This window comes from Cimex lectularius, unplaced genomic scaffold, assembly GCF_000648675.2.
Source record: "Cimex lectularius strain Harlan isolate CLEC.00 unplaced genomic scaffold, Clec_2.1 scaffold10, whole genome shotgun sequence".
NCBI lineage: Eukaryota > Metazoa > Arthropoda > Insecta > Hemiptera > Cimicidae > Cimex > Cimex lectularius.
In genome coordinates, this window is record NW_019392665.1 from 1,985,663 (window position 1) to 2,006,905 (window position 21,243).

The 21,243-nt window shown below is 32.3% G+C and overlaps 2 protein-coding genes and 1 long non-coding RNA gene across 3 annotated transcripts; all 3 read left to right on the forward strand.

Moving 5' to 3' along the window:
* Positions 1 to 21: 21 nt before the first annotated feature.
* LOC112126274 (zinc finger protein Gfi-1b-like) lies at positions 22 to 17,061 on the forward strand. Its single transcript, XM_024225033.1, has 5 exons — positions 22 to 50; positions 3,409 to 3,527; positions 3,630 to 3,689; positions 14,124 to 16,154; positions 16,393 to 17,061. Exons 1-4 carry the CDS (start codon positions 22 to 24, stop codon positions 14,561 to 14,563), a joined length of 648 nt encoding a protein of 215 aa, XP_024080801.1. The 3' UTR covers positions 14,564 to 16,154; positions 16,393 to 17,061.
* On the forward strand, positions 16,902 to 20,572 carry LOC106667258 (zinc finger protein 519-like). Its single transcript, XM_024225034.1, has 3 exons — positions 16,902 to 16,983; positions 18,636 to 18,838; positions 19,257 to 20,572. Exons 1-3 carry the CDS (start codon positions 16,902 to 16,904, stop codon positions 19,476 to 19,478), a joined length of 507 nt encoding a protein of 168 aa, XP_024080802.1. The 3' UTR covers positions 19,479 to 20,572.
* A 9-nt stretch (positions 20,573 to 20,581) lies between these two features.
* LOC106667385 lies at positions 20,582 to 21,143 on the forward strand. The gene is made up of 2 exons (XR_001340559.2): positions 20,582 to 20,792; positions 20,847 to 21,143. It is a non-coding gene; the product is annotated as an uncharacterized LOC106667385 (long non-coding RNA).
* The last annotated feature ends 100 nt before the right edge of the window (positions 21,144 to 21,243 follow it).

A 21,243-nucleotide genomic window follows, 5' to 3' on the forward strand; every position in this document is an offset into this window, starting at 1 on the left:
TGGAAAGACCATCCGATACTCATGGCTCCGAGAGACGACATGACCTGGATGTATGAATGTAATCAAAATTTTCAAATAAATCTAGGTACCAAAAAAGAATGGAAACGACAGGGAAATACCTCTTTTAAGAATGGCACCATCCTTTGGTACACAGATGGATCTAGAACACAAGAAGGTACAGGTGTCCTGAAACCAAATACTCAGAACCCATGGGAAAAAACACCAGTATTGTCCAAGCTGAGATTCACTCAATCAAAAGATGTACCCAACTCAACCTGAATAAAGGGTACAAAAACAAGATATATAGCTATCATGTCAGATAGCCTAGTGGCCATCAAAGCATTAAGTTCAAATATCATTAGTTCAAGGATGGTGCTGAACTGCAATACAAATTAAACATATTAGGTATGCAGAACAAAGTCAGCCTGTGCTGGGTCCCAGGACACATGGGAGTAGAAGGCAACGAGAAAGCATATACCCTTGCAAGGCAAGGAGCTGCTACCGCTGACAGGTCCTGAACTCTTATGTGGCATAGGAACCCACACTATTAATGAGTATCTCAGACAGAAGGACAAAAAGGAAATGAAGGAACAATGGAATTCACCCATTGGATACAGGCAATCCAAGAATCTCTTAACCGATTTCAGAAGAAAACAAATTACAGAATGTGTCAAGGAAAGCAGGAACAAACTGCGAATCTTAATAGGATTCTTAACAGGACACTGCAAGCTAAATTGACACTTAAAGAAGATTGGAATAATCCAAGACAACACATGCAGATTCTGCAGGGAGGCAGAGGAGATAGACACACCAACACATCTACTGGCAGACTGTGGAGCTACACTTGCCCGCAGGAGGAAGTGTTTTGGGATGTATAATGTGACCATAGAAGAGCTTCAACCACTGAAACCGGGCTTATTAATCAAGTTTCTTGATGAAATAGGACTCACCAATGTGCTTTAGGCAGAGAATGGGGGATACAATAGCTCTTAAAGAGCGCAGTATATTACACTCTGAATATTATATCTACATCTACAAAGCGTGCCATTCTCAAAGAAGTGACCACATCCCAAGTACCCTGAATTTGCAGATATTCTATATCAGGATTGTAATATTTCGGTTATTAAACAGTACAAAATACTATTTAAAAAACAAGCACAGACACAATACAAGAAAGAAGCCTTATATAAACAAGAAGAACAGATAAAAGTGCCTCCAGTTTGCTAAATAGCACATAAAACCTTTCATATTTACTGATGATAGCAAATTTAATGGATCAAGGGTCGATGGAAGAAAGAGAGGCATAAGCCAGGAACACCTGAAATTAAAGAATACACTACCGTTGGTTAAACACGGGGCGGTGGTGTGCTTGTGTTCCTCCTTGGACCCATTCTGTTCCTAATACCACTTCTATATATAGGAGAATGTAAAACAAAGAATATAAAAATGGCTCTCTACGATGAAGGTACTGCCTAACTCTTCTTCTTTAAGGATAGACACAATATCAAACAGATTAGGCATTGCAATGCACTGCATAGGAAATTTCTGCGACCATTGGAAAATTTAAAATTAATCGTAACAAAATGGAGGCAATAGTTTTTCAGAAAGCGTAGACCGTTGCTTTATAAAAAATTCAATTTGAAGTTGTAACTGTACCATGGTCTGAGTTTGTCAAATATCTTGAAGTGATATTGGACTGTAAACTTTCACTTCCCTTGTCAGTGATAGAGTGCACAAGGGTAAAGCGGCTTTTGTACTTTTCCCTTTGCTCAGTTGCCCGCCAATGAACTTCTTTTGTGCAAGGTAGTGATCAGGCTGATGCTCCTGGGGTCTGACATGCAGGACTAATGTTGCCTAGCTGCAGGTTGTGCAGAACAAATTTCTAAAGCTTGTGACAGACTCCCCCTGTTATACACTCATACCAGAACTGCACAATGCGACAAACATTGCTGGAATACATCAGAGATGCAACATTTAAGGTTTTAATCAATGCAAAGCTATAGTACCAGCACATTCTGCTGCCATATAGACAACTATTTCTTGGACGACAGGTGATGGGGTGCATGTCTGGGGCTGCATGGGCTGTTGAGGAGTTGGCAATTTTTCTCATAATAGATCATGAACCAATGTTCTAAAACGGAATTTAGAGGAAAGCATTATTAAGCAAATTAACATATGACTTGGAACTACAGAAAACGTAACTGAAGATGATCTAAGTAAAGATCGAAACATGCTTCCTGTAGTTTAAAAATTATAAAAAGCTTCATCATAGATCCAAATCTACGAATGATTCATTTAGAGATGCTGGGAAGTCTGTGGAATTCCCTTCTGCCGCATATTAGATCGTGCCACCCCTTTCTGGCTTCTGGCATGAAGCTTTCAACTTTTTTGCAAACAATCCTTGATTTGATCAAACTAACTCAACATTATCTTTTGCTATTCTCTTTTTCTTCTCTTTTATACTTTTCTTTTATACTTACCTCTCTTCTTCATTCAACTATAGTAATATCATACAAATTTTTTAAATTAATTATGATTTCTTGCATTGTTTTGTAACTTTTTTGTTATTTAATTATTTTTCTACTCATTGAAAAGGGGCCAATCCCTATTATGAATATGTGTTTTATAAATATATTTTTATTTCTATATTATTGTTATTTTTGTTTTTTACATTTTAGTATATTTTGTTGAGGAGCGGTCAGGAATGAAGTAGTTTAGAAAAACACATCTTACATTTTTTTTGCATGTGATTCGACCTTTATTCGGGTCATCTTCAGGCATAAAGTGTAGTGCTATTTTTGTGGTGTCAAATTTGTGGCACCACACTTTATGCCCTGAAGATGACCTGAATAAAGGCCAAAACGTAGCAAACAAAAATGAAAAAGGTGTTTTTCTAAACTACTCCATTCTTGACTGCTCCTCACGACTTCAACAAATTATAAAACAACAGGTCACTAAGAAAAACCCATTTTATTGTTTTATTATTGCTATTATTATTATGATTTTACTATGTTTAAAAACCCAGATTTTATTTGTAAGTTATGTATATGTAAAGGGCTTAAAGCCCTATTTGCACATTTAAATAGATAATTGATATAAATAAATAATGATGAGATTTCAGACAATTTTAATTTTTGGATATTTTCCAGGAGTGTTTAAGATATTAATACGTAGTTGTGTGATATTATTGTCTGAAGGTGTCCCCCCTTGAGTGAAACGTCCTAGAGTCGTAGTTTTGTCCTAGGCGTGCTGTCGGTTGCTTTGGCGTACATGCTGCTCTCTCTCGGTCTGCTAGCAATTAGCATACAGCAACTTCCAACTCGATTCCCAGTCTCTCGATACGAGTTACTTTTTGGTTTGTCGACTGTGGTTTCACTTACGTCCTATTTTTTTTGTGTGTGTGTGAAGCACGGTTGTTTTCGTGAAATGTGCCACTTGCACCTCCCAACCCGTTAGCTTTCTTTTGGCTTTTTTTTCGTTTTGCCTATCTGTTGTTGGCTGTGCTTCTGTCGCGTCTGCTGTTCAAGGTATGCAATTTATCTATTTCTTCATTGTTTTTTTATATATATTTTTTTATTATAATGCACAGAATAAGGGATTCTAAAACGGACCGTGTTTGATTTTTACAGGTAGGTTCACTGATTTTGTTTGGCATGTCATCAAAACCACAAAGCTGGGCGCAATCACTTGTGAGTTCTGCATAGGTTTTCAGCACAGGTTGATTTACTTTACATAGAATTTCAGCCGAGCAGTCTTTATTATTAATTTAATGTAAATATTATTTTTAAAAATACAAAAAACCCAATTCCCCCCTATGTTGTGTATCATGTGAGATTGTTACTGTAAAGAGAAAGGTCAACCTCTCACTTAGTATAACTGTATTTTCTATCTTGGCCAGCTATCTTTTAAGCATTATAAAACGTTACTCATGATTTGAACTATTACAGTACATATAACTTTATATTTTTCTCAGACGTTAAAACGGAAAATATAATTTATGCGTAAACAGCAAGAATATCAGGTATTAAGCTGAAATATCAAGTTTTTTTTTTTTTTTTTCATTTTAACGACCCAATTCTGAGGACTTAGCCTGGACTACTTTATATTTTGTCCGTTTCCATTTGGCACTTCCAATAATAACATATATTGTTAGAGATGCTTAAAAAAAGAATAATTAATTTAAAAAATTACTCAAACTTATCCTGTTAGACATTAGTTACATGTTAAATCCATTATATTTCATGGTCTGATTGACCAAATAACTTCTTTCAATTAATTAATCGTTATGTAAGGCATTGGTCGAAATGAAAAAGTTAGTGTCACGAGCGGGATTTGTACCCACAACCTTCGGCTTAATATGCCACTGCTCTAACCACTTGAGCTATCGTAAAGTAGAGCAGCGGCGTGTTGAGCCGAAGGTCGTGGGATTGAATCCTACTCGTGACACTAACTTTTTCATCTCAATCAAGACTACATAGAAAGAATAATTTCCTTTAACATTTAGACTTCTATGTTTGTGACTTCGGTCCACTCAGATACCAGCTCCCCATCTCAACCTACCTTTCGAATTTTACCTCCTATTTGCCAATTTTCAAATGTCGTGTAATCAGGATTCAATTCTCGGCGACAAATAAAATGGCCACGGAGAGCTTTAGTGAAAATATACTTAGTTTTACTTATTAAATCCATTATATTTTGTGATCCAATCGACCAAATAACTTCTTTCAATTAATTAATCGTTATGTAAAGCATGGGTTGAAATGAAAAAGTTAGTGTCACGAGCGGGATTTGAACCCATAACCTTCGGCTATATACGCCGCTGCTCTAACTAGTTGAGCTATTGTGACTTCAATTCTCTCAGACACCAACTCTCCATCTCAACCTACAACCGTTCAATTTTCCCTCTTTTTGCCATTTTCAAATTTCGTGATATCAGGATTGGATTCTCAGCGACTTACGAAGTGGCGACTGTTTAGTGAAGTGATATTTCTTTTACTTGTTAAATATTAATCCATTTACGTTTTAGTAGTCAATTTACCAAGTTACTTCTTTCAATTAATTATTCTTTCTATGTTGTGATAAAAAAGAGCAGTGGCGTATTTAGCCGAAGGTCATGGGGCTTGAATCCCGCTCGTGACACTGACTTTTTTATCTCAACCAAGACCTTACATACAAAGAATAATTAATTAAAAGAAATAACATAATGTTGGAGATGCTTAAAATAAGAAGAATTAATTGAAAAAAAAAATCACTCAAACCTGTCCTGTTTGAAATGATTTATGCATTTAAAGAAAAAATATCACTTTGAGTCATTCTTGCCTAGGTATATTATAGTGTTCTACTATGGTGAGTAATCACTGACTGTTAGACAGTAAATTGATTTTAATTTAATAGTATTTCTCTCAATGCAAATTTCATCGATTAACGTATGATTATTCTGCCAAATATTTTCTTATTTGGTTTACTTTTTGTCCTATTGTCTTTGTTCCTTCTTCAGTGAAGTGTACTAAAACATGGCTTACTGAAAATGGTGAGAAGGCGAAACATGTTGTGAAATGCAAACCACCTGTCTGTTAACACTGTAAACAGGTCAAATAATCAACTGTCGATCAGATCAACAAGTGTTTGTACACCGTCAATCACCATCTTTAAATTTGAGTTACTTGAAATTTTTTTAACGATGAAATTAGAAAAATATTAAGAAAAGTATCATAAATTTGGTCGACATTTTAAATTCGTGCTTATTGGGTTTTGCCGAAGAGGAATATTAATTAAAGTAACAGTGCTATGGTTTTTCCTGTTCGGGAATATCATGTAAACTGCAGTATTAACAATCCCTTATCCAGATTGGCCTGTTGGATAGTTATCCGGTGCTCAGGGCTGAAATTTAAGGAAAACTCACTTTTTCTAATACCCTGATGTAACTACTTGATCCCATCTTTTTCTTCAGCTGCCTCTGCAACCTGTGGCTTCCCACTAATAGTTAACTGGTTATTGAGCACCGAAATATCCAGTTCATTGTATAACTGGGTATGCTTACCGCCATTTCATAATAATCTTTAACTTTTTGTAGCAGATTATAGGCAGGCGTATCAGTAATGGGTTTTTCACCATTTTATCATCATATTTTTGACACTTTTTCTGCAAATTAAGTTTCAATTTTAGCGAATGCTATTTTATTGTGTTATTCAATGGAAATAATTATAACAAATGGTAAATAACTGGGTAGCATAAGTATTAACTATCAATTTTAATTTATCAAACTATATCAAGTTCATTGGAGTGCGTCAATCCTATTTCTACATGTATCTAAATGTTTATGGAATCATACATAAAACAAATAGGAAAACTAGATAGCCAAGCTTGAGAACTACATAAAATTCGCTTAATATAACTTTAAATTAATTGTTCTTTTTATCTAAAGTCTCAGTCAATTTTGACTGCTAAACATACATGGATTAATATAATATTAAATATAGATAAATTCATGAACAATATATCATATGTGATACACAGACAATCAGAATAGCTTTAGTCAAGCTTTGGTGTAGTAGCTGAGGACTCTCGCCTGTAGACCCTGTAGTTGTGGGGTTCCACAGTCGCCCCTGGAATTTCTAGTCACTTCCCTTTTACCAAAAATTCTGTTCATTAACAGACATATTGACACTTCACAATTAAAAAATAAATTAGAATAATAATAATAACAGGGAGTGTTGGTGGTCGTAACGGTTAAGGTGCTGACTCATCACTGAATGGGTCCTGATTTTGAATCATGTAACCCCGAATTTGAACCCAACATACTTACAAATGGGTACTGCTGCCGAACCCTTGAAAAACATTTAAAAAAGTTAATAAATGCTATTCATTATTTATTTGTACTTTCCCCATCAATATAAAGAGAGGATAAGATGGTTAATAAAAGATCAAGCAACAAGCTAATATTTAATTAATTAAGGTTTTTAGTTGAGATGAAAAAAAGCTAATGGCACGGGAGGGATTCGAACCCACGACCTTCGGCTAGATACGCCGCTGCTCTACCACCTGAGCTATCGTGACCTCGATCCACTCGGACATCAACTCCCCATCTCAACCCAATGAATCTAATATTTAATTTAAAGATACTTAGGTGGTGAGGAAAGTTACTGAAGAATTTACTTAAAAAAATTTTTTCTTCAATTTATGCCACTATAAAACAACATTTTTTTAAGCTGGCTGACTAAAAGGTATGCTTTTTGTTTTTGTACAACAGTATACGACATGGTATTGAAAAGACATATAAATGTTTTAGCCAGATATTTCTGCATTTTTTACAATCTCCAGTTTGGCCATTTCCGACCATTTTGGTCTGCCTATTACTTGCTGATTTAGGGCTTCAACCAAAATGCTGAAATGCATGAGACCTTACAAGGGAGGATAGACAGTCCAAAATAATCGGCAATGGCCAAAATACAGGTTCATCGCCCTACAGACAACAGAGAAATCTCACAATTTATTTTCTGTAAAGCATCCTCTAGAAATCATAACATATTTATATTTAATTATCATTTTCATTTAATTTTTTCCTTCTGTAAGATCAATAATGCTAATAATTAAAATTTATTATCATTCCTCCTGGTATCTTATGTATTAACCAAATTTCAGAAAATAAATGGTCAAACGTAAATTGATAACCTTAACGGGGGAAAATACAAGTAAAATTGATTCATAGTTTAGATTCATCATACATTGAATGGGCTGTGGCAAAAAAATTAAAACATGCAAAAATTTATGATGTAAATATAAATGATTTGATTATTTGCGGTGGATTTAGAATTTTTAAGCATGTGACAAATATTGTTGTTTTAAATGAGATTTTTTGATTCAGTATTGTTATTCAGGGTGGATGTACATACTGTAAGGGGTTTGAGTTCAGTCGATCTTGTAATCTTAACACATTGTCTGCAGAAGATGCAACATGTGCGTCATGCCAACTGTCCTGTGCATTTGGTTTACAGTCTGCGTCCTCCCGTTTATACTTTTCAAACTCCTCTACTTCCCTCTACTTCCCACCCGCTACGCAATTCCATTTGAAATTCCTAGGGCCGCCTCAGAAAGGGCAAATGTGTCACTGGCTATGGTAGTTTAATTTTTTTTTTCAACCAAAATTGATTTAAAGAAAACCATGAAATTGGCTTTTCTGTGTATGTATCTGGCTATTTTGATTAATTATTTACCAGTTTTGCATGATTACATAAAATAAAGGATTAAGGGGTAAGAAGGTCTGAAGGATATTGTTGATTAAGGCGACGTGGCAGGTTCTCGGGATGGGAATGTGTAAAAGTCAAAAATAATTGATATCATTTACACAAATCTAAAAAAAAAAAAAAAAAATAGATTATTTAAAGAACCAGAGATCTATGTCAGATTTTTTAAGGCTGGCAAACTACATTGGTCATTACCAGCCTTCTCTTTCTTAGCTTTACATTTCTTTTCTTATTTTTCTCGCTAAAACTAATTTCTTTTTATGTTTCTCCAGCTTTTAGTTTTGATATTTTATGGTACAACGGTAACCAATTCTCTCTTTTCTTTGTCCTATTGCTAGCCTTTTTGTACCTCAAGGCCTCGTCAATTGTGGATAAAATAAGACAAATAACAAACACAAATATAGAGAAACAAGATAAAAACATGATAGGTTAGCATTCTCACATCCCTATATTCTTTGGGGTAATTGGAGATAAATCCTACCATTCACCCTAATAAATTATATATACGCATGTTACATTAAGTTCCTCTGTGGGCAACTAAAATGGCCAAGCATATGCTGCAGTCAATGTGTCAAGGAATGATAAAAAATTGAAATTAGAAGATTAGGATTTTGATAATTGCCAAATGTAGTTGTAATATTATAAGAATTTTCTATCTGTTGAGTCATACATTGTGATTTAGAATCCAGGAGTTCAATTAATAATAAAAAAAAAGTTTAGTTTAGTGTAAAAATGGTGTAAGAATACAGTTTTCAATTCAAATGATGTTAAATAAAAAGAATAACTTGTTGGAACATAAGATTCCAAGACAGGCTAAGAAATAAATGACACTTGAATTTAACTTTCAACTAAAGATTTATAAATATTTTTTCATTGTCAACAAAGAAATTTATAATAAACAACGTCAGTCTGGAGGAAGTAGTGATTCAAACTTTCAACATTTCTTCAATCGTCGACTGATAGAAAATATTGTTTTTGTCAAATTCCTAATTGCAATTATGTGCATTTCATTGCCAAATATTTAAGCCATAAAAGAATTATGATACAATTAACCAAGTTCAAAAGAAAAAGAGTAGAGATTCTATCGCCTTAATAGTAAACATTAAGAAATTAATGTATGAAAAATGAATCTATATTCAGACGTACCAGCAGATTTACATGGCAATTTATATTATGGCAGTTTTTAGATTTTTTTTTTATTTGAACAAGTCAGTTTTTTTACTTCCTAATGCTTTAGTTTTTAATTTCAAAAATCAGTTTTGCTTGAATTTGACCAAATTAATTAGGTATATATGGATTTTCATGATTATTTGTAGTAAAGACACTAATAATTTAATTTATTAATTCATAAATGTTTAGTGGTCATAATTGACTGTGTTAATTATTTCAATTAATTATTCTTTTTATCTAAGGTCTTGGTTCAGATGGAAAAGTCAGTGTCACAAGTGGGATTCGAACCCACCAGCCAAAGGTCGTGACTTTTCTACACACTGACTTTTCCATCTGACCCAAGACCTTAGATAAAAAGAATAATTAATAGAACTAAATTTATTTTTACATTGATTTATAATTTATTTTACTGTGTTAAGATGAAAACTAGTGTCACGAGAGGACTAGAACCGACAATCTTCGGCTCAATAAGCTGCTGCTCTTGAGCTTTGTTAATTCGTTCCTCCGGGCCATAAACTCTTCATCTCAACCTACAACTTTTTCTAAATTTCCCTCTTTTCAACATATATTCAAATTTTGTATAATCATGTTCACACATGAAATGGCCATGGGGAAATGTAGATACTTCAGGAATTATTATTTTAATCCATATGGTTTTTAGTTGTTCCTATTTAACCAAAATAATAATTACAATTGATTTATAATTTATATGTAACGCTAATTTTTGATTTCAACCACTTTATATAAAATTTATAAATCAATTTAAATAATTACAATTAATTAAGGTTTTTAGTTGAGATAAAAAGTCAGTGGCACGAGCGGGATTCGAACCCACGATCTTCGGCTAGATATGCTGCTGCTCTACCACTTGAGCTATCGTGACCTCGATCCACTCGGACACCAACTTCCTATCTCAACCCCACCTTTTGAGTTTTCACTCTTTTTTATCTCAACTAAAAACCATAATTAATTGTAATATATTAATTGGTCAAGCAGACCACAAAATTAGTGAATTTAATTAAATAATTATTTTTGTTAAATAGGGCTAATTAAAAAACATTGATTGGACAGTACAATTCACTTTTGATTTTTTCCCATCGAACCTATACTGTGTATGGAGTTCACTACACCTTCACATTTTTAATGGGAACACTGGACGGAACGGGTGTAGGAAGGGTCACAGAAGTCTCACTACAATTCACATCACTATAATTTTCTGTCACGTCTTCACCAGAATGACTTTTTATCCAGGCCTTTTTGTGCTTATGAACCAGATACAAAGGCTGAGGTGTGAACGATTTCTCTGGTTCAGTTTAGGCTGATTCTGTTGAAGGAACATATTCAGAAAAGTAGTAATAGTGGTTGCTGCCGTTGCCAATAGAGGACTCTTCACTCACACTAGTGCAGGTTCTTCCCCTGTCTTGCCTTTTTTCATGCCCACTTCCTCTGCTTTTTGCTTGGGAGATTGAGACTCTTTTTTATTCCATTTTTGCAACTCTATACCAGTACTGTATAATTTTATGAGAATTTTCTTCCTCTTCCAATTTGTGTGCTTAATAGTTGGCGGTTCATTGCAAGTGTTTATAGTTTGGTTGTTTCCGATCATTCTTGGGTTCCAAACCAGCGAGAATGAGCATTGGTAGTTTAGACAATTGAATAAAATGTTTCTGCTATTGGTTTTATTCTGGTGGTTGGTGCTATTCTGCTAACAATTGGTTTTAAATAATAGTATAAAGATAATCGTAAAAAAACAAGGTTTTTAGTTTTTATACGCAAATTGAACATTACAAAATGATCTTCCCTAAGAGAATTGTATGAATGGTGATAATGCTGTAAATTGTTGCTTATTTTCTGATAAATAACTTAGTTTGGATGCTTTAGAGGAAATCCTTAATATGACATGGTAATCTCTCCAGTATCACACCTTATTATTTAATTTATTGATAAGCACCAGACTCGAATTTACTAAAATTCTGGTTGGCAAAATGTTAAAATAGTCAATCCCGAGGAGTGTTATATCTAAATTTGTGGTTTTCTATCAAATTATATGTGTTCAGTTGAACTTCTTCAAAGAAAAATATTTTATTAATGTTATTTTGAAACTTGATCATTCGAATTTCTTGATTATATGAACTCCTCAGGAGGTCACGTGGCAATTTGAAAATTTTTTGTACATTTTGATACACTCAGTAATATGAAATATTTTTCGTAACATGGGGAGAAAAATCATGCTATTAATCGAAATGGAGCCACTTCTCATCTTTATAATTTGCACTTTTTCTTTGATATATTCCTCTAAAGTTGCATGTATTATTTACTTCCTTACAGACTAAAGTTTCTTCGAATTTTCTCTAGTTTGTTATGTCCTGCGATCAGTGTTTTGTCAATGTATTCTCAGCAGTGGTCACTTCAGAAAATTGTTTAAATGAAGGACATCAGGCCACATTGAAACAAAAGCCACTTAACGATTGTTTTAATAATGCATAACAATGTTCAATTATAAAGTTGATCTTTCTTCTTTTTCATTATTTTTACTGTATTTTATATATACAATTTAAGTAATAACTTGGAAAAATGCATATTAACTCTTAACATTTTTTTTTCTAACATCTTGATAATTAGAATTATTTTTGTAGTCCCTTGGGTTTTGAATTATCAAGTCAACTGTACCTGCTTTAAAATTTTGTCACTCTTTAATAGTTTATTGTTTGATAATTGCGTGGTCTGTTCATCGTCACTGATTTTAGTTAGATGTATTTTGGCATTTCGCCACCTTTGTGTGGGTGATTTCTGTGGATTCTTTAATAATTATTTATAATAGTTATATATTTTAAATTAGTTTGTATATTTACTTTTTACTTCAGTATAAGTCAGTTTTATCGTTATTACATTAGCTGGGTAAAATGATAAAATTATCATCAACGCATATCCTATTGGAACGGTAGTTTTAACATGGATATGTTTTATGCTATTTCATTTTCGTGTAATTGATGTCACATTGCGTGCGTGCGTGTGTGTGTGGGGGGGGGGTTAGGGCAGGTCAGGATGAAGAGTAGGTTTGTTTTAAATGGTCTTATAACTCACACATTAGTCAGAGTATGTATTCTGTTGAAGTTGATGTTTCATCATATAATTCACTAATTGAAAAATGGCAAAAAGGAGGGAAAACTCATAAGGTGGGGTTGAGATAGGAAGTTGATGTCCGAGTGGATCGAGGTCACGATAGCTAAAGTGGTATCTAGCCGAAGATCGTGGGTTCGAATCCTGCTCGTGCCATTAACTTTTTTTCATCTCAACTAAAAACCTTAATTAATTGTAATTTCATCATATATTTTAGGGGAAGTGTAGCATGAAAAAAGACTATTATATAGTGAGGAATTGTTGTGTTATTAACTTTATTTTAACTTTGCAATGTATTGAAATGTTTTGAGATTTCTCTTTGAAGTCTGCAGGATGATTAACCTGTAGTTAGGTTGTTTCTGATCATCCTGGTCAAACTATCCTTGCACTTTTGTGCTTTTAATTTTTTAAATATTAAATATACTTACTTAAGATAAGCAAAAAAATACAAACTATTTTGTCAGATTAAATAAATCCGCCATTGTTGGTTCATCAGTAATTGAAGTCAATCATAATTGAATTCAACAAAAGAAAATACATCTTATTGGCGTCACGATTTCAGAAATCACAGGAAATCAATTAAGGAATTTAAATTCACTGCATTAGTTATCTAAGAAGTTCATTTTTTCTGAGCTTTTTTTTTACATAAGATATATTATGATTTTTTTTTGTAATTCCTGATTTGAGATAACTGTGGAAACACATCGGACAATCCAGAACAGTGGGATTAAGCTGACCGTAATGATCTGAAATGGCCAAACTACTTGAATTATTTGTACCCTGTTATAACAGTTGCTATGTTTTATATTTGGGGCTGATCCTCACTTCTGACGTTCACAAAATGTATCAAAAGTTATACAGCTCATCCCTGGCCATTCTTTTTGTCTGCCTTGAAGACAGACGGATTATAATGTCTAGGAGTAATGATCAAATATACAATTATTGACAGGGTAAAGATGGTAGAAAGAAAAATAGTTGTATGACTGAAAAATATATTTTGTAATTTATTTGATTAGCAAATTAAAGAACTTTTTTATTATATGGTCAGGGTTGTATATGAGTAGACATATTTAAAAAAAATAATTCTTTTAATTTTTGCATGATGCATGCTTAGCGCCCACTTTGTGTAGACTTTCTAAACAGTTCTAAGTGAATAGAATCTTCAACATGGCTAACAGAACTGAAATTTCAGCAGGTGTGACAGAATGTGGGTTTAATGGCAAAAAAAGTGAGTTTCAATTTATCCCATAATACACAACTTTTACTATTTCTATATATTAAAAGAAAAACTATTTAACTTTTTAGGTTTTAGGAGTGCATTGTAAACAGGGAGGAAATGGAGAAATTAATGTTATTTAATAGTTTATTGTATTGTAAATAAAAAATATTTATTTAAAAACTAAGGGCCTGTATGTATTTTTAATTTGACCTTTATCCTAGTCTTCTGTTTTTATTTATTATGACTTTCTTTTATTTATTTTTTATTTGTTATTAATCCCAACTATCCTGCAGCTTTTTCTACCTCCAGTAGTCCTTTTTCAAACCTATCTTAACCAACAGGACTTGAACTTAAAATAATATGATTTTTAGGTGTTCATGGCATAGTAACACCAGGGAATCCGTTTCTCGAGGTGATATTTAACCCAACAGAAAACCATCAGGCGACAAAAGAGCAAGAGACCACCGATCACCTTTCAGAAAGATTCGAGTGTAATATTTGCGGCCGGAGCTACAAGCATCAATTCCATCTTAAAGCCCACGTCAGGGAGTGCAGCGTCGAGCCACTTTTCAGCTGTGAGATATGCCTGAAAAGGTTCTATCATTCGAGGAACCTCAGCAGGCACATGCAGAATGTACATAACCATCCGAAAAAGAAGTCGCTTCACCATAGCCATCACGCTCAAGAGGCGCAAAATCAAATGTCACAGCAGCAAATTGTCGAGCAAGTCACTGTCCCTATGATACTGATTCCTTCAGCCCAGCAGGTTCAGCAAAACCCTACTTTCGCCCTTCCAGCAGATCCTAATTGATATTTTAACATTGATAACTTTTAAGGGGGAGGGATTATTGTTTTATGTTAAAGGAAAATCATATTTGGCATTTTTAATATTATCTTTGTTCAGGGATATTTTATTAGCACTGTACCTCACAGATTTATTTATTTTTATTGTTTAGATTACTACTACTACTAGAATAGTTTATAAGATATAAAACCTTCTTTCCACAAGTTATATTTAATTTAATTTTAAAATTATATTTTCTTTTACTTTGTACTCTTGTAGCTTATTATTTTCAGTTAAAACAAGGACGTGTGTTTGAATATTTAATAACACCTTGTACAACTATAATGCACGATGGTTGAGAAAATTTGTGTTTATTTAAGCTAGCTGTTTAATCTGAATCGAAAATTATTACATTAAAATTATTAAATAAGAAGGCAAGTGTACAAAAATGATCTTGAGTGTAATCATGACTATTTCATCTTAAGGAGAAATATATATATTTTGTTTTGAAAATTAATTGGGATACAATCAGAAATGATGATCGCCATAGGTTACATGCTCATATTGAGATGCTGTATTGTTTCAATTTTTTGGTGGCAGTAATGTTTAGCACGTTTTTTTCTTCTTCGATGCTACACAGACGGAAATTTCAAGCATTTTATAAAAAAAAAAATATTAATCGATAATTGTATTTTAACTTGTTATAATTTAGTTTTGCTGTAATTTACAGTGTCTTTTGTTTTCACTGGGGATGATTAAGAATTAACTGTTTGAAAATTTAACGAAACATTTATTTTAAGTTGCATTATTCCTTTTGCGGCTTATATTGAAAAATATTTATATTAATTTTTTTGATCTGATAAACATCCTGTTGTATTTTATCATGTGGTATATTTGTAAAAAAGAAAAAAATTATTAATTTATTATAAGAAAATAATTAATTATTTTTATTGATTTTTTACATTTTATCCTAAATGTAGTTGGAATTTAATTATGTGTATATTATTTATTCATGAATATATAAGTTATATATTATTATCAAATTTTCTTTGAAGATACTGGGTTGTAGGGTTAAATAAACAGCCTTTTTTTAATTTAATTTATTTTCTTAAAAATAATTATTAGAATGTATTTGAGTTTTTGTTAAGTCCTGTATTTAATGTTAAAAATGTCTTGGGACTTTTTTTAAAAATAAATAAAGTTGATTATTTTGCACAAGAAATGCCGATTGACGTTTTATTAATCGAATTTCTTAGCTGCCAGATTGTAAAAACTTCACAAATTTTAATTTTTGTAAAGGTGGTTTAGCCAAAATCTCTTTTAATAGTGGATCACTTGTTTTTACATTCTGAGTACAAATCAAAATATGAAGAGTGAATTTTCCATTGAAAATCACTGAGAATAATTTATTATATTCTGCCTCAACCAAAATGGATATTTAATTTTAAATTGTCACTTTTTTAGGTATGTTGTGGCTTAAATTATACTGTAGCAATTGAATTGTGAGAAAAACTAATATTGTTTTTATTGCAGGTAATTTGTTTTGGCAATGGAATTCTCAAGACAAGAAATTTGGAATCTTAATTGTGGTGTTGAAAAAACTAAACAAAAACAAATGGTACTGATAAAATAATTATATCAAATTTCTATGTTCAGTGAGTAAATAAAATTAACTTGATGGAAAATTAAAAAAAAAAAATACAATAAAAAAAATAAAGAAGAAATATCCTAAAAGATTTCACGAGAATCCTTTCTCACCCCCCATTTACTCTTTTGCACACCTTGTTTATTGTTTTTCTCTTATTTGAAAGAACGCCCTAGGACGAGCAACTCTTCTATAATTTTTCTTTTTTCAGGGCAGGTTCTATATTTCTGCAATCGTTGTGGGCGGTCGTACAAATACAAACAGAACATGACCGCACATCAGAAATATGAGTGTGGACGTGAACCAAAATTCGAGTGTCAGATATGTGCAAAGAAATTCAAACTTAAGAGAAACCTCAATGCTCACTTGGCTATCCATCAAAAGATATTTTGATATAAAGTTTTTGTTTTGTGTTCTGATAAAATGAAATTTAAAGGTTCGGGATGTCTTGTTATGTTTATTAGGAATAAATTGTTTTTAATATATAATTTTTCTTTTGTTTTGAGAAAAAATTGATAAGGAAACCTATTATTTTTTCTTTCTTTATTATTTATGAGAAAAAAAAATCAAGATGCATTTAATTCCCTTCTCCAATCCACTCTCAAACACAAAAAGGATAAAGTTCTGGAATTCTAAAGACTCACCCGTTACAAATGTTTTCCAGGTCAGCAAAGATTTATATGTGACTGGTGTGGACGATCGTACAAATACAAACAGAACATGACCGCTCATAAGAAGTACGAATGCGGCCGAGAGCCTAGATTCCAGTGTGTGATTTGCCTTAAAAAGTTCAAAGTCAAGAGTAACCTCAAGGCCCACTTAGCCGTACACGAGAGAATATTCTTCTAGTACGCAAAGTATAGCATGTCAATAAAAAAAATAGAAATTTGGTCTACTTATACAATAACACACTGTGATATATGTAAATCAAATGTTCACATGTATATTATTACTGAAAGAAAATCATTTAAAAAAATTAAATGTTATATTTGGGCTCTGTATTTTTGCTTTTAGTTTTAAAATATATTAGGTTAAAAATAAACTTTACTGAAAATAAGTGTTTTTATCTTTTATTTGGTCAATACTTTTCTTCTAATTCTTGTCTTTTGTCAACTTTTAACAAAGTCCACTTCAGAATGAAAATTTTAAATTCAGAATTAATACAGCTTCAGTGCTGTTCTTTCATCAAATATACAAGCTCTGCGTTGTAAATTTTGGAATTGAAATTATCGAATTGTTAAAAATTCAGTGCAGGAACTAAAAAGGTATGTGGTGGTTTAAAGGAACTTTTATTCAATTTATTGTGCGAAATAAAATTCCAGTCATTTTTGTATTTTCTTTAAAGAAAATAAAACAATTCAAATAATTTCATTTGTTCTAATCTGTGACCAGATTGAAATATAGATGATAATTTTTGCATGCTTTGATTATTTTTTTGTTTTTATTATTTGTTGTTTATTAGTTAGTATGTTTATTATTAGTCTGTAGTTTTAATTTTAACTGTTCAACAGATTTTGCAGTCCTCAGGGCATGAAGAAGTGTTTTGTTTCTCTCAGGGAACTTTTCACTGACTGCTTCCAGATAGAAAAATGTCTCTTGAAACTTGTGTTTTGATTTTTAACCTTGTCCCCTGCACATTTTTTTTTTTTTTTAAAGAATCCATTATGATTTTTGTACAGTTAAAATCCATAATCCCAGCCGCAACCTCCACGTCTGAGGCTCACAAACAAATAAGCCTCACCAAATATTTATTTTCAGGTCTCTTCTTTTGCACAAACTGTGGCCGGTCATACCGCAAATTTGGGACGTTGAGGCGCCATGTGAAATTCGAGTGCGGCCAGGAAAAGCAGTTCCGCTGTCACATTTGCACCAAGCCGTTCCACAGGAGAGATGTCCTCAAAAGACACATGGTCACTCACAGTGCAAATATTCTAACTGTACAGAGGATTTTTAATTGAAAATAAGTCAATTTATTGATTATTATGTTGGTTTTTAATGTATATATTTTGGTTTAATTTTATGAATTATATATTTTATTTTTGTTGATTTTTATTTTTATTTCCTCATTTTATTTTCTATATCGGTTTTTCTTAAGATTGTTTTACTCTTTCCTATTTAAACAGATGATGCAATTATCTGATAATTACAATTTTTGACTAAATTTATACTCAATTTAAAAAAGTTCTAGATTGTAGGGCTTAATGAGAGGATTAAAAGAAAATCACTATTCACAGGAATGAATCAAACTCAGAGCATGATACAATCACTTCGGTGACCTCATTTACATCATCGTACTTTTATAAAAGCAGTTGTCATTTTTCCATCATATTTTGGAGGTATCATATCCAAATCTTATCTTTGGTTGTAAATGTTTTTAATTGAAGATATATTTTTCTCATTGTTTTTAACAATTGTTTTTGCTAATTTTAACTGAAAAAAGTAAACGTTTTACAGGACTTGACAAGTTTTTCTGTGAAAAATGCAACAAAGGCTATTGGAGGGTGGCGCACTTGAAACGTCACCAGAAGTACGAGTGTGGGAAGGAAAAGCAGTTCCGATGTCACATTTGCGCCAAACCGTTCCACAGAAGAGACGTCCTCAAAAGACACATGGTCATTCACAGTACAAATATTCTAACTTTCCAGCGGGTTTTCAATTGAAAATAAGTCAATTTATTGTTTTTTACACTGGTTTTTAATGTATAAATTTTGGTTTAAATTTTATGAATTATATATTTTATTTTTGTTGATTTTTATTTTTATTTTCTCATTTTATTTTCTGTATCGGTTTTTCTTAAGATTAAGTTTTACTCCTAATTTTTTTAAATTAAATTTATACTCAATTTAAAAAAAATTCGAGATTGTAGTGCTTAATGAGAGGATTCAAAGAAAATCGCTATCTACAGGAATGAAACAACTCAAAGCATGATAATCATTTCGATGACCTCATTTACATCATCGTGCTTTTATAAAGGCAATCATCAATTTTTGCAGGTATCGTAAACTGTCTTTGGTTATAAATGTTTTTAATTGAACAGATATTTTTTTCATTGCTTTAACCTTGTTTTTGTAAATCTTAACTGAAAAAAGTAAACATTTTACAGGACTTAACAAGTTTTTCTGCGAAAAATGCAACAAAGGCTATTGGAGGATGGCACACTTGAAACGTCACCAGAAGTACGAATGTGGCTCTGTCGAAAAACGCTTCACCTGCCCTATTTGCAGTAAGGCGTTCAGAAGGAACGACAATTTAAAACAGCATATGGTGATCCATTTGTGTGACAAATTGACTCTGTAAGCAAGTGGGCTTCCCAAATATAAATAAATAAATACCAAACACAAAGTACTATATTTTACAGCACAATAAATTATTTTTTTGGAGCAAAACGTTTGTAATTTTCTGCCCACACTTTTTTTACGCAATGTTTCCATCGATAATCTTTAAGCCGTACTACTTACTGAGTAAGTGTAAATTTGAGGTTTACATCTTACAATAATGACTTCAAAGTGGGATTCCAGTTTTTAAAAATCCACAATTAGATTCATTGTCAAAAACCACGATTAGGCTATAAAAAGTTTGACTAAGTTTAATTACAGGAATACTTCACATGTGCCACTGCGGAAGGAAGTACTCGAGGAAGGATAATTTTCACCGCCACCAAAAGTACGAGTGTGGGAATGTCATAAAACGCTTCATCTGCCCTACTTGCAATAAGGCATTCAGGAGAAATGACACTTTGAAACAGCACTCGGTGATCCATTTTTATGACAAATTGACACTTCAAGCAAGTAATGTGGGATTCACGAACATAAATAAATAAATGCCAAACACAAAATACAATATTTTACAACAGAAGTTTTTATTTTATTTTATTTTTATTTTTTTTAAAGAAATGTTTGTAATAATCTTGCGACCGCATGTTTTTACACTGTTACCACTGAGATTCTTTTATGCCATACCAGTTACTGCGTACATTTGAGGTTCGTGTCTTAGAAAAATAACGATTTCAAAGTAGGGGGATTCATGTTTTTAAAAATCCACAATTTGGTTCATTTTGATAAAGGCCACCGTTGGGCAAAAAATTTTTTTGACTAAGTTTAATTGCAGGAATACTTTACTTGTGCCACTGTGGAAGGAAGTACTCGAGAAAGGATAATTTTCAGCGCCACGAGAAATATGAGTGTGGGAACACGAGACGATTTCTATGCACTTTGTGCGAATGGACTTTTAGCAGGAAAGACGTATTAAAACGCCACTTCCTTGCTAGACATCCAACCGACAAATGGAATTGTGGAATTGAATCTTCTAATCATTGAGAAAAATCATAAAAAATATTTTATTTTTCTTAATGGGCTTGTGAATTTATATTAAATTTTCTATAATAATTAAAATAATGATGTCTTTTAAATTATTTCCAAAAGATTAATTAATCCTGTTAATTTTTTTTATTGAGTACATTAAATGAAAAACATGACAAAACATATGTTTCAGGATATACGGATAATCAGAAAAGCTGTGGAGATTTTGTAATAAAGGAAGAAAAATTAGATCACGAAGAGGAGTTTGATAATTCAAAGGAAGATTTCAAATGGAAACAATCGGTCGTACAACGTATGTCATTTCATTTTAATTAAATACCGATTATTGTAGCGAATTTCATTCTAGTGTTGAAGAAGTACAAATGCACCAACTGCCCGAGGAAGTACGCAAGAATTGGAACGCTGAAACGTCACTTACGCTTCGAGTGTGGCCAAGAGAGACGCTTCGCATGTCAGATCTGCTTCAAGACATTTTTTAGAAAGGACGTTTTGAGACAGCACATGGCCGTTCATACATGATTTTCGTTTTGTGCCTGTTCTATGAAAATCGTGCAATTATTTACATGTCAAAAAATTAAAAATAATTTTCATATTTGTTAAAACTGATTGAGAATATCATCGACAATACAAATATGATAAAACACTTCATGGCTTCAGAAATTATTTAATTTAATACTTGTCAGAAATAATTTTGTTTACTTTAAATTTTAGAGAAACGTTATTTTTTAAGAAATTTTTTAAGG

Bases quoted from the DNA above. Each gene is read 5' to 3' on its own strand.
- LOC106667258 (XM_024225034.1), top strand. From the start codon at position 16,902: ATGACCGCTCATAAGAAGTACGAATGCGGCCGAGAGCCTAGATTCCAG. The intron at 16,984-18,635 runs GTAACCTCAAGG...AACGTTTTACAG, and splicing joins TAAAAAGTTCAAAGTCAAGA to GACTTGACAAGTTTTTCTGT. The intron at 18,839-19,256 runs TGAAAATAAGTC...TTTTTGTAAATC, and splicing joins CTTTCCAGCGGGTTTTCAAT to TTAACTGAAAAAAGTAAACA.
- LOC112126274 (XM_024225033.1), top strand. From the start codon at position 22: ATGGCTCCGAGAGACGACATGACCTGGAT. The intron at 3,528-3,629 runs GTATGCAATTTA...TGATTTTTACAG, and splicing joins TGTCGCGTCTGCTGTTCAAG to GTAGGTTCACTGATTTTGTT. The intron at 3,690-14,123 runs GTGAGTTCTGCA...TATGATTTTTAG, and splicing joins AAAGCTGGGCGCAATCACTT to GTGTTCATGGCATAGTAACA.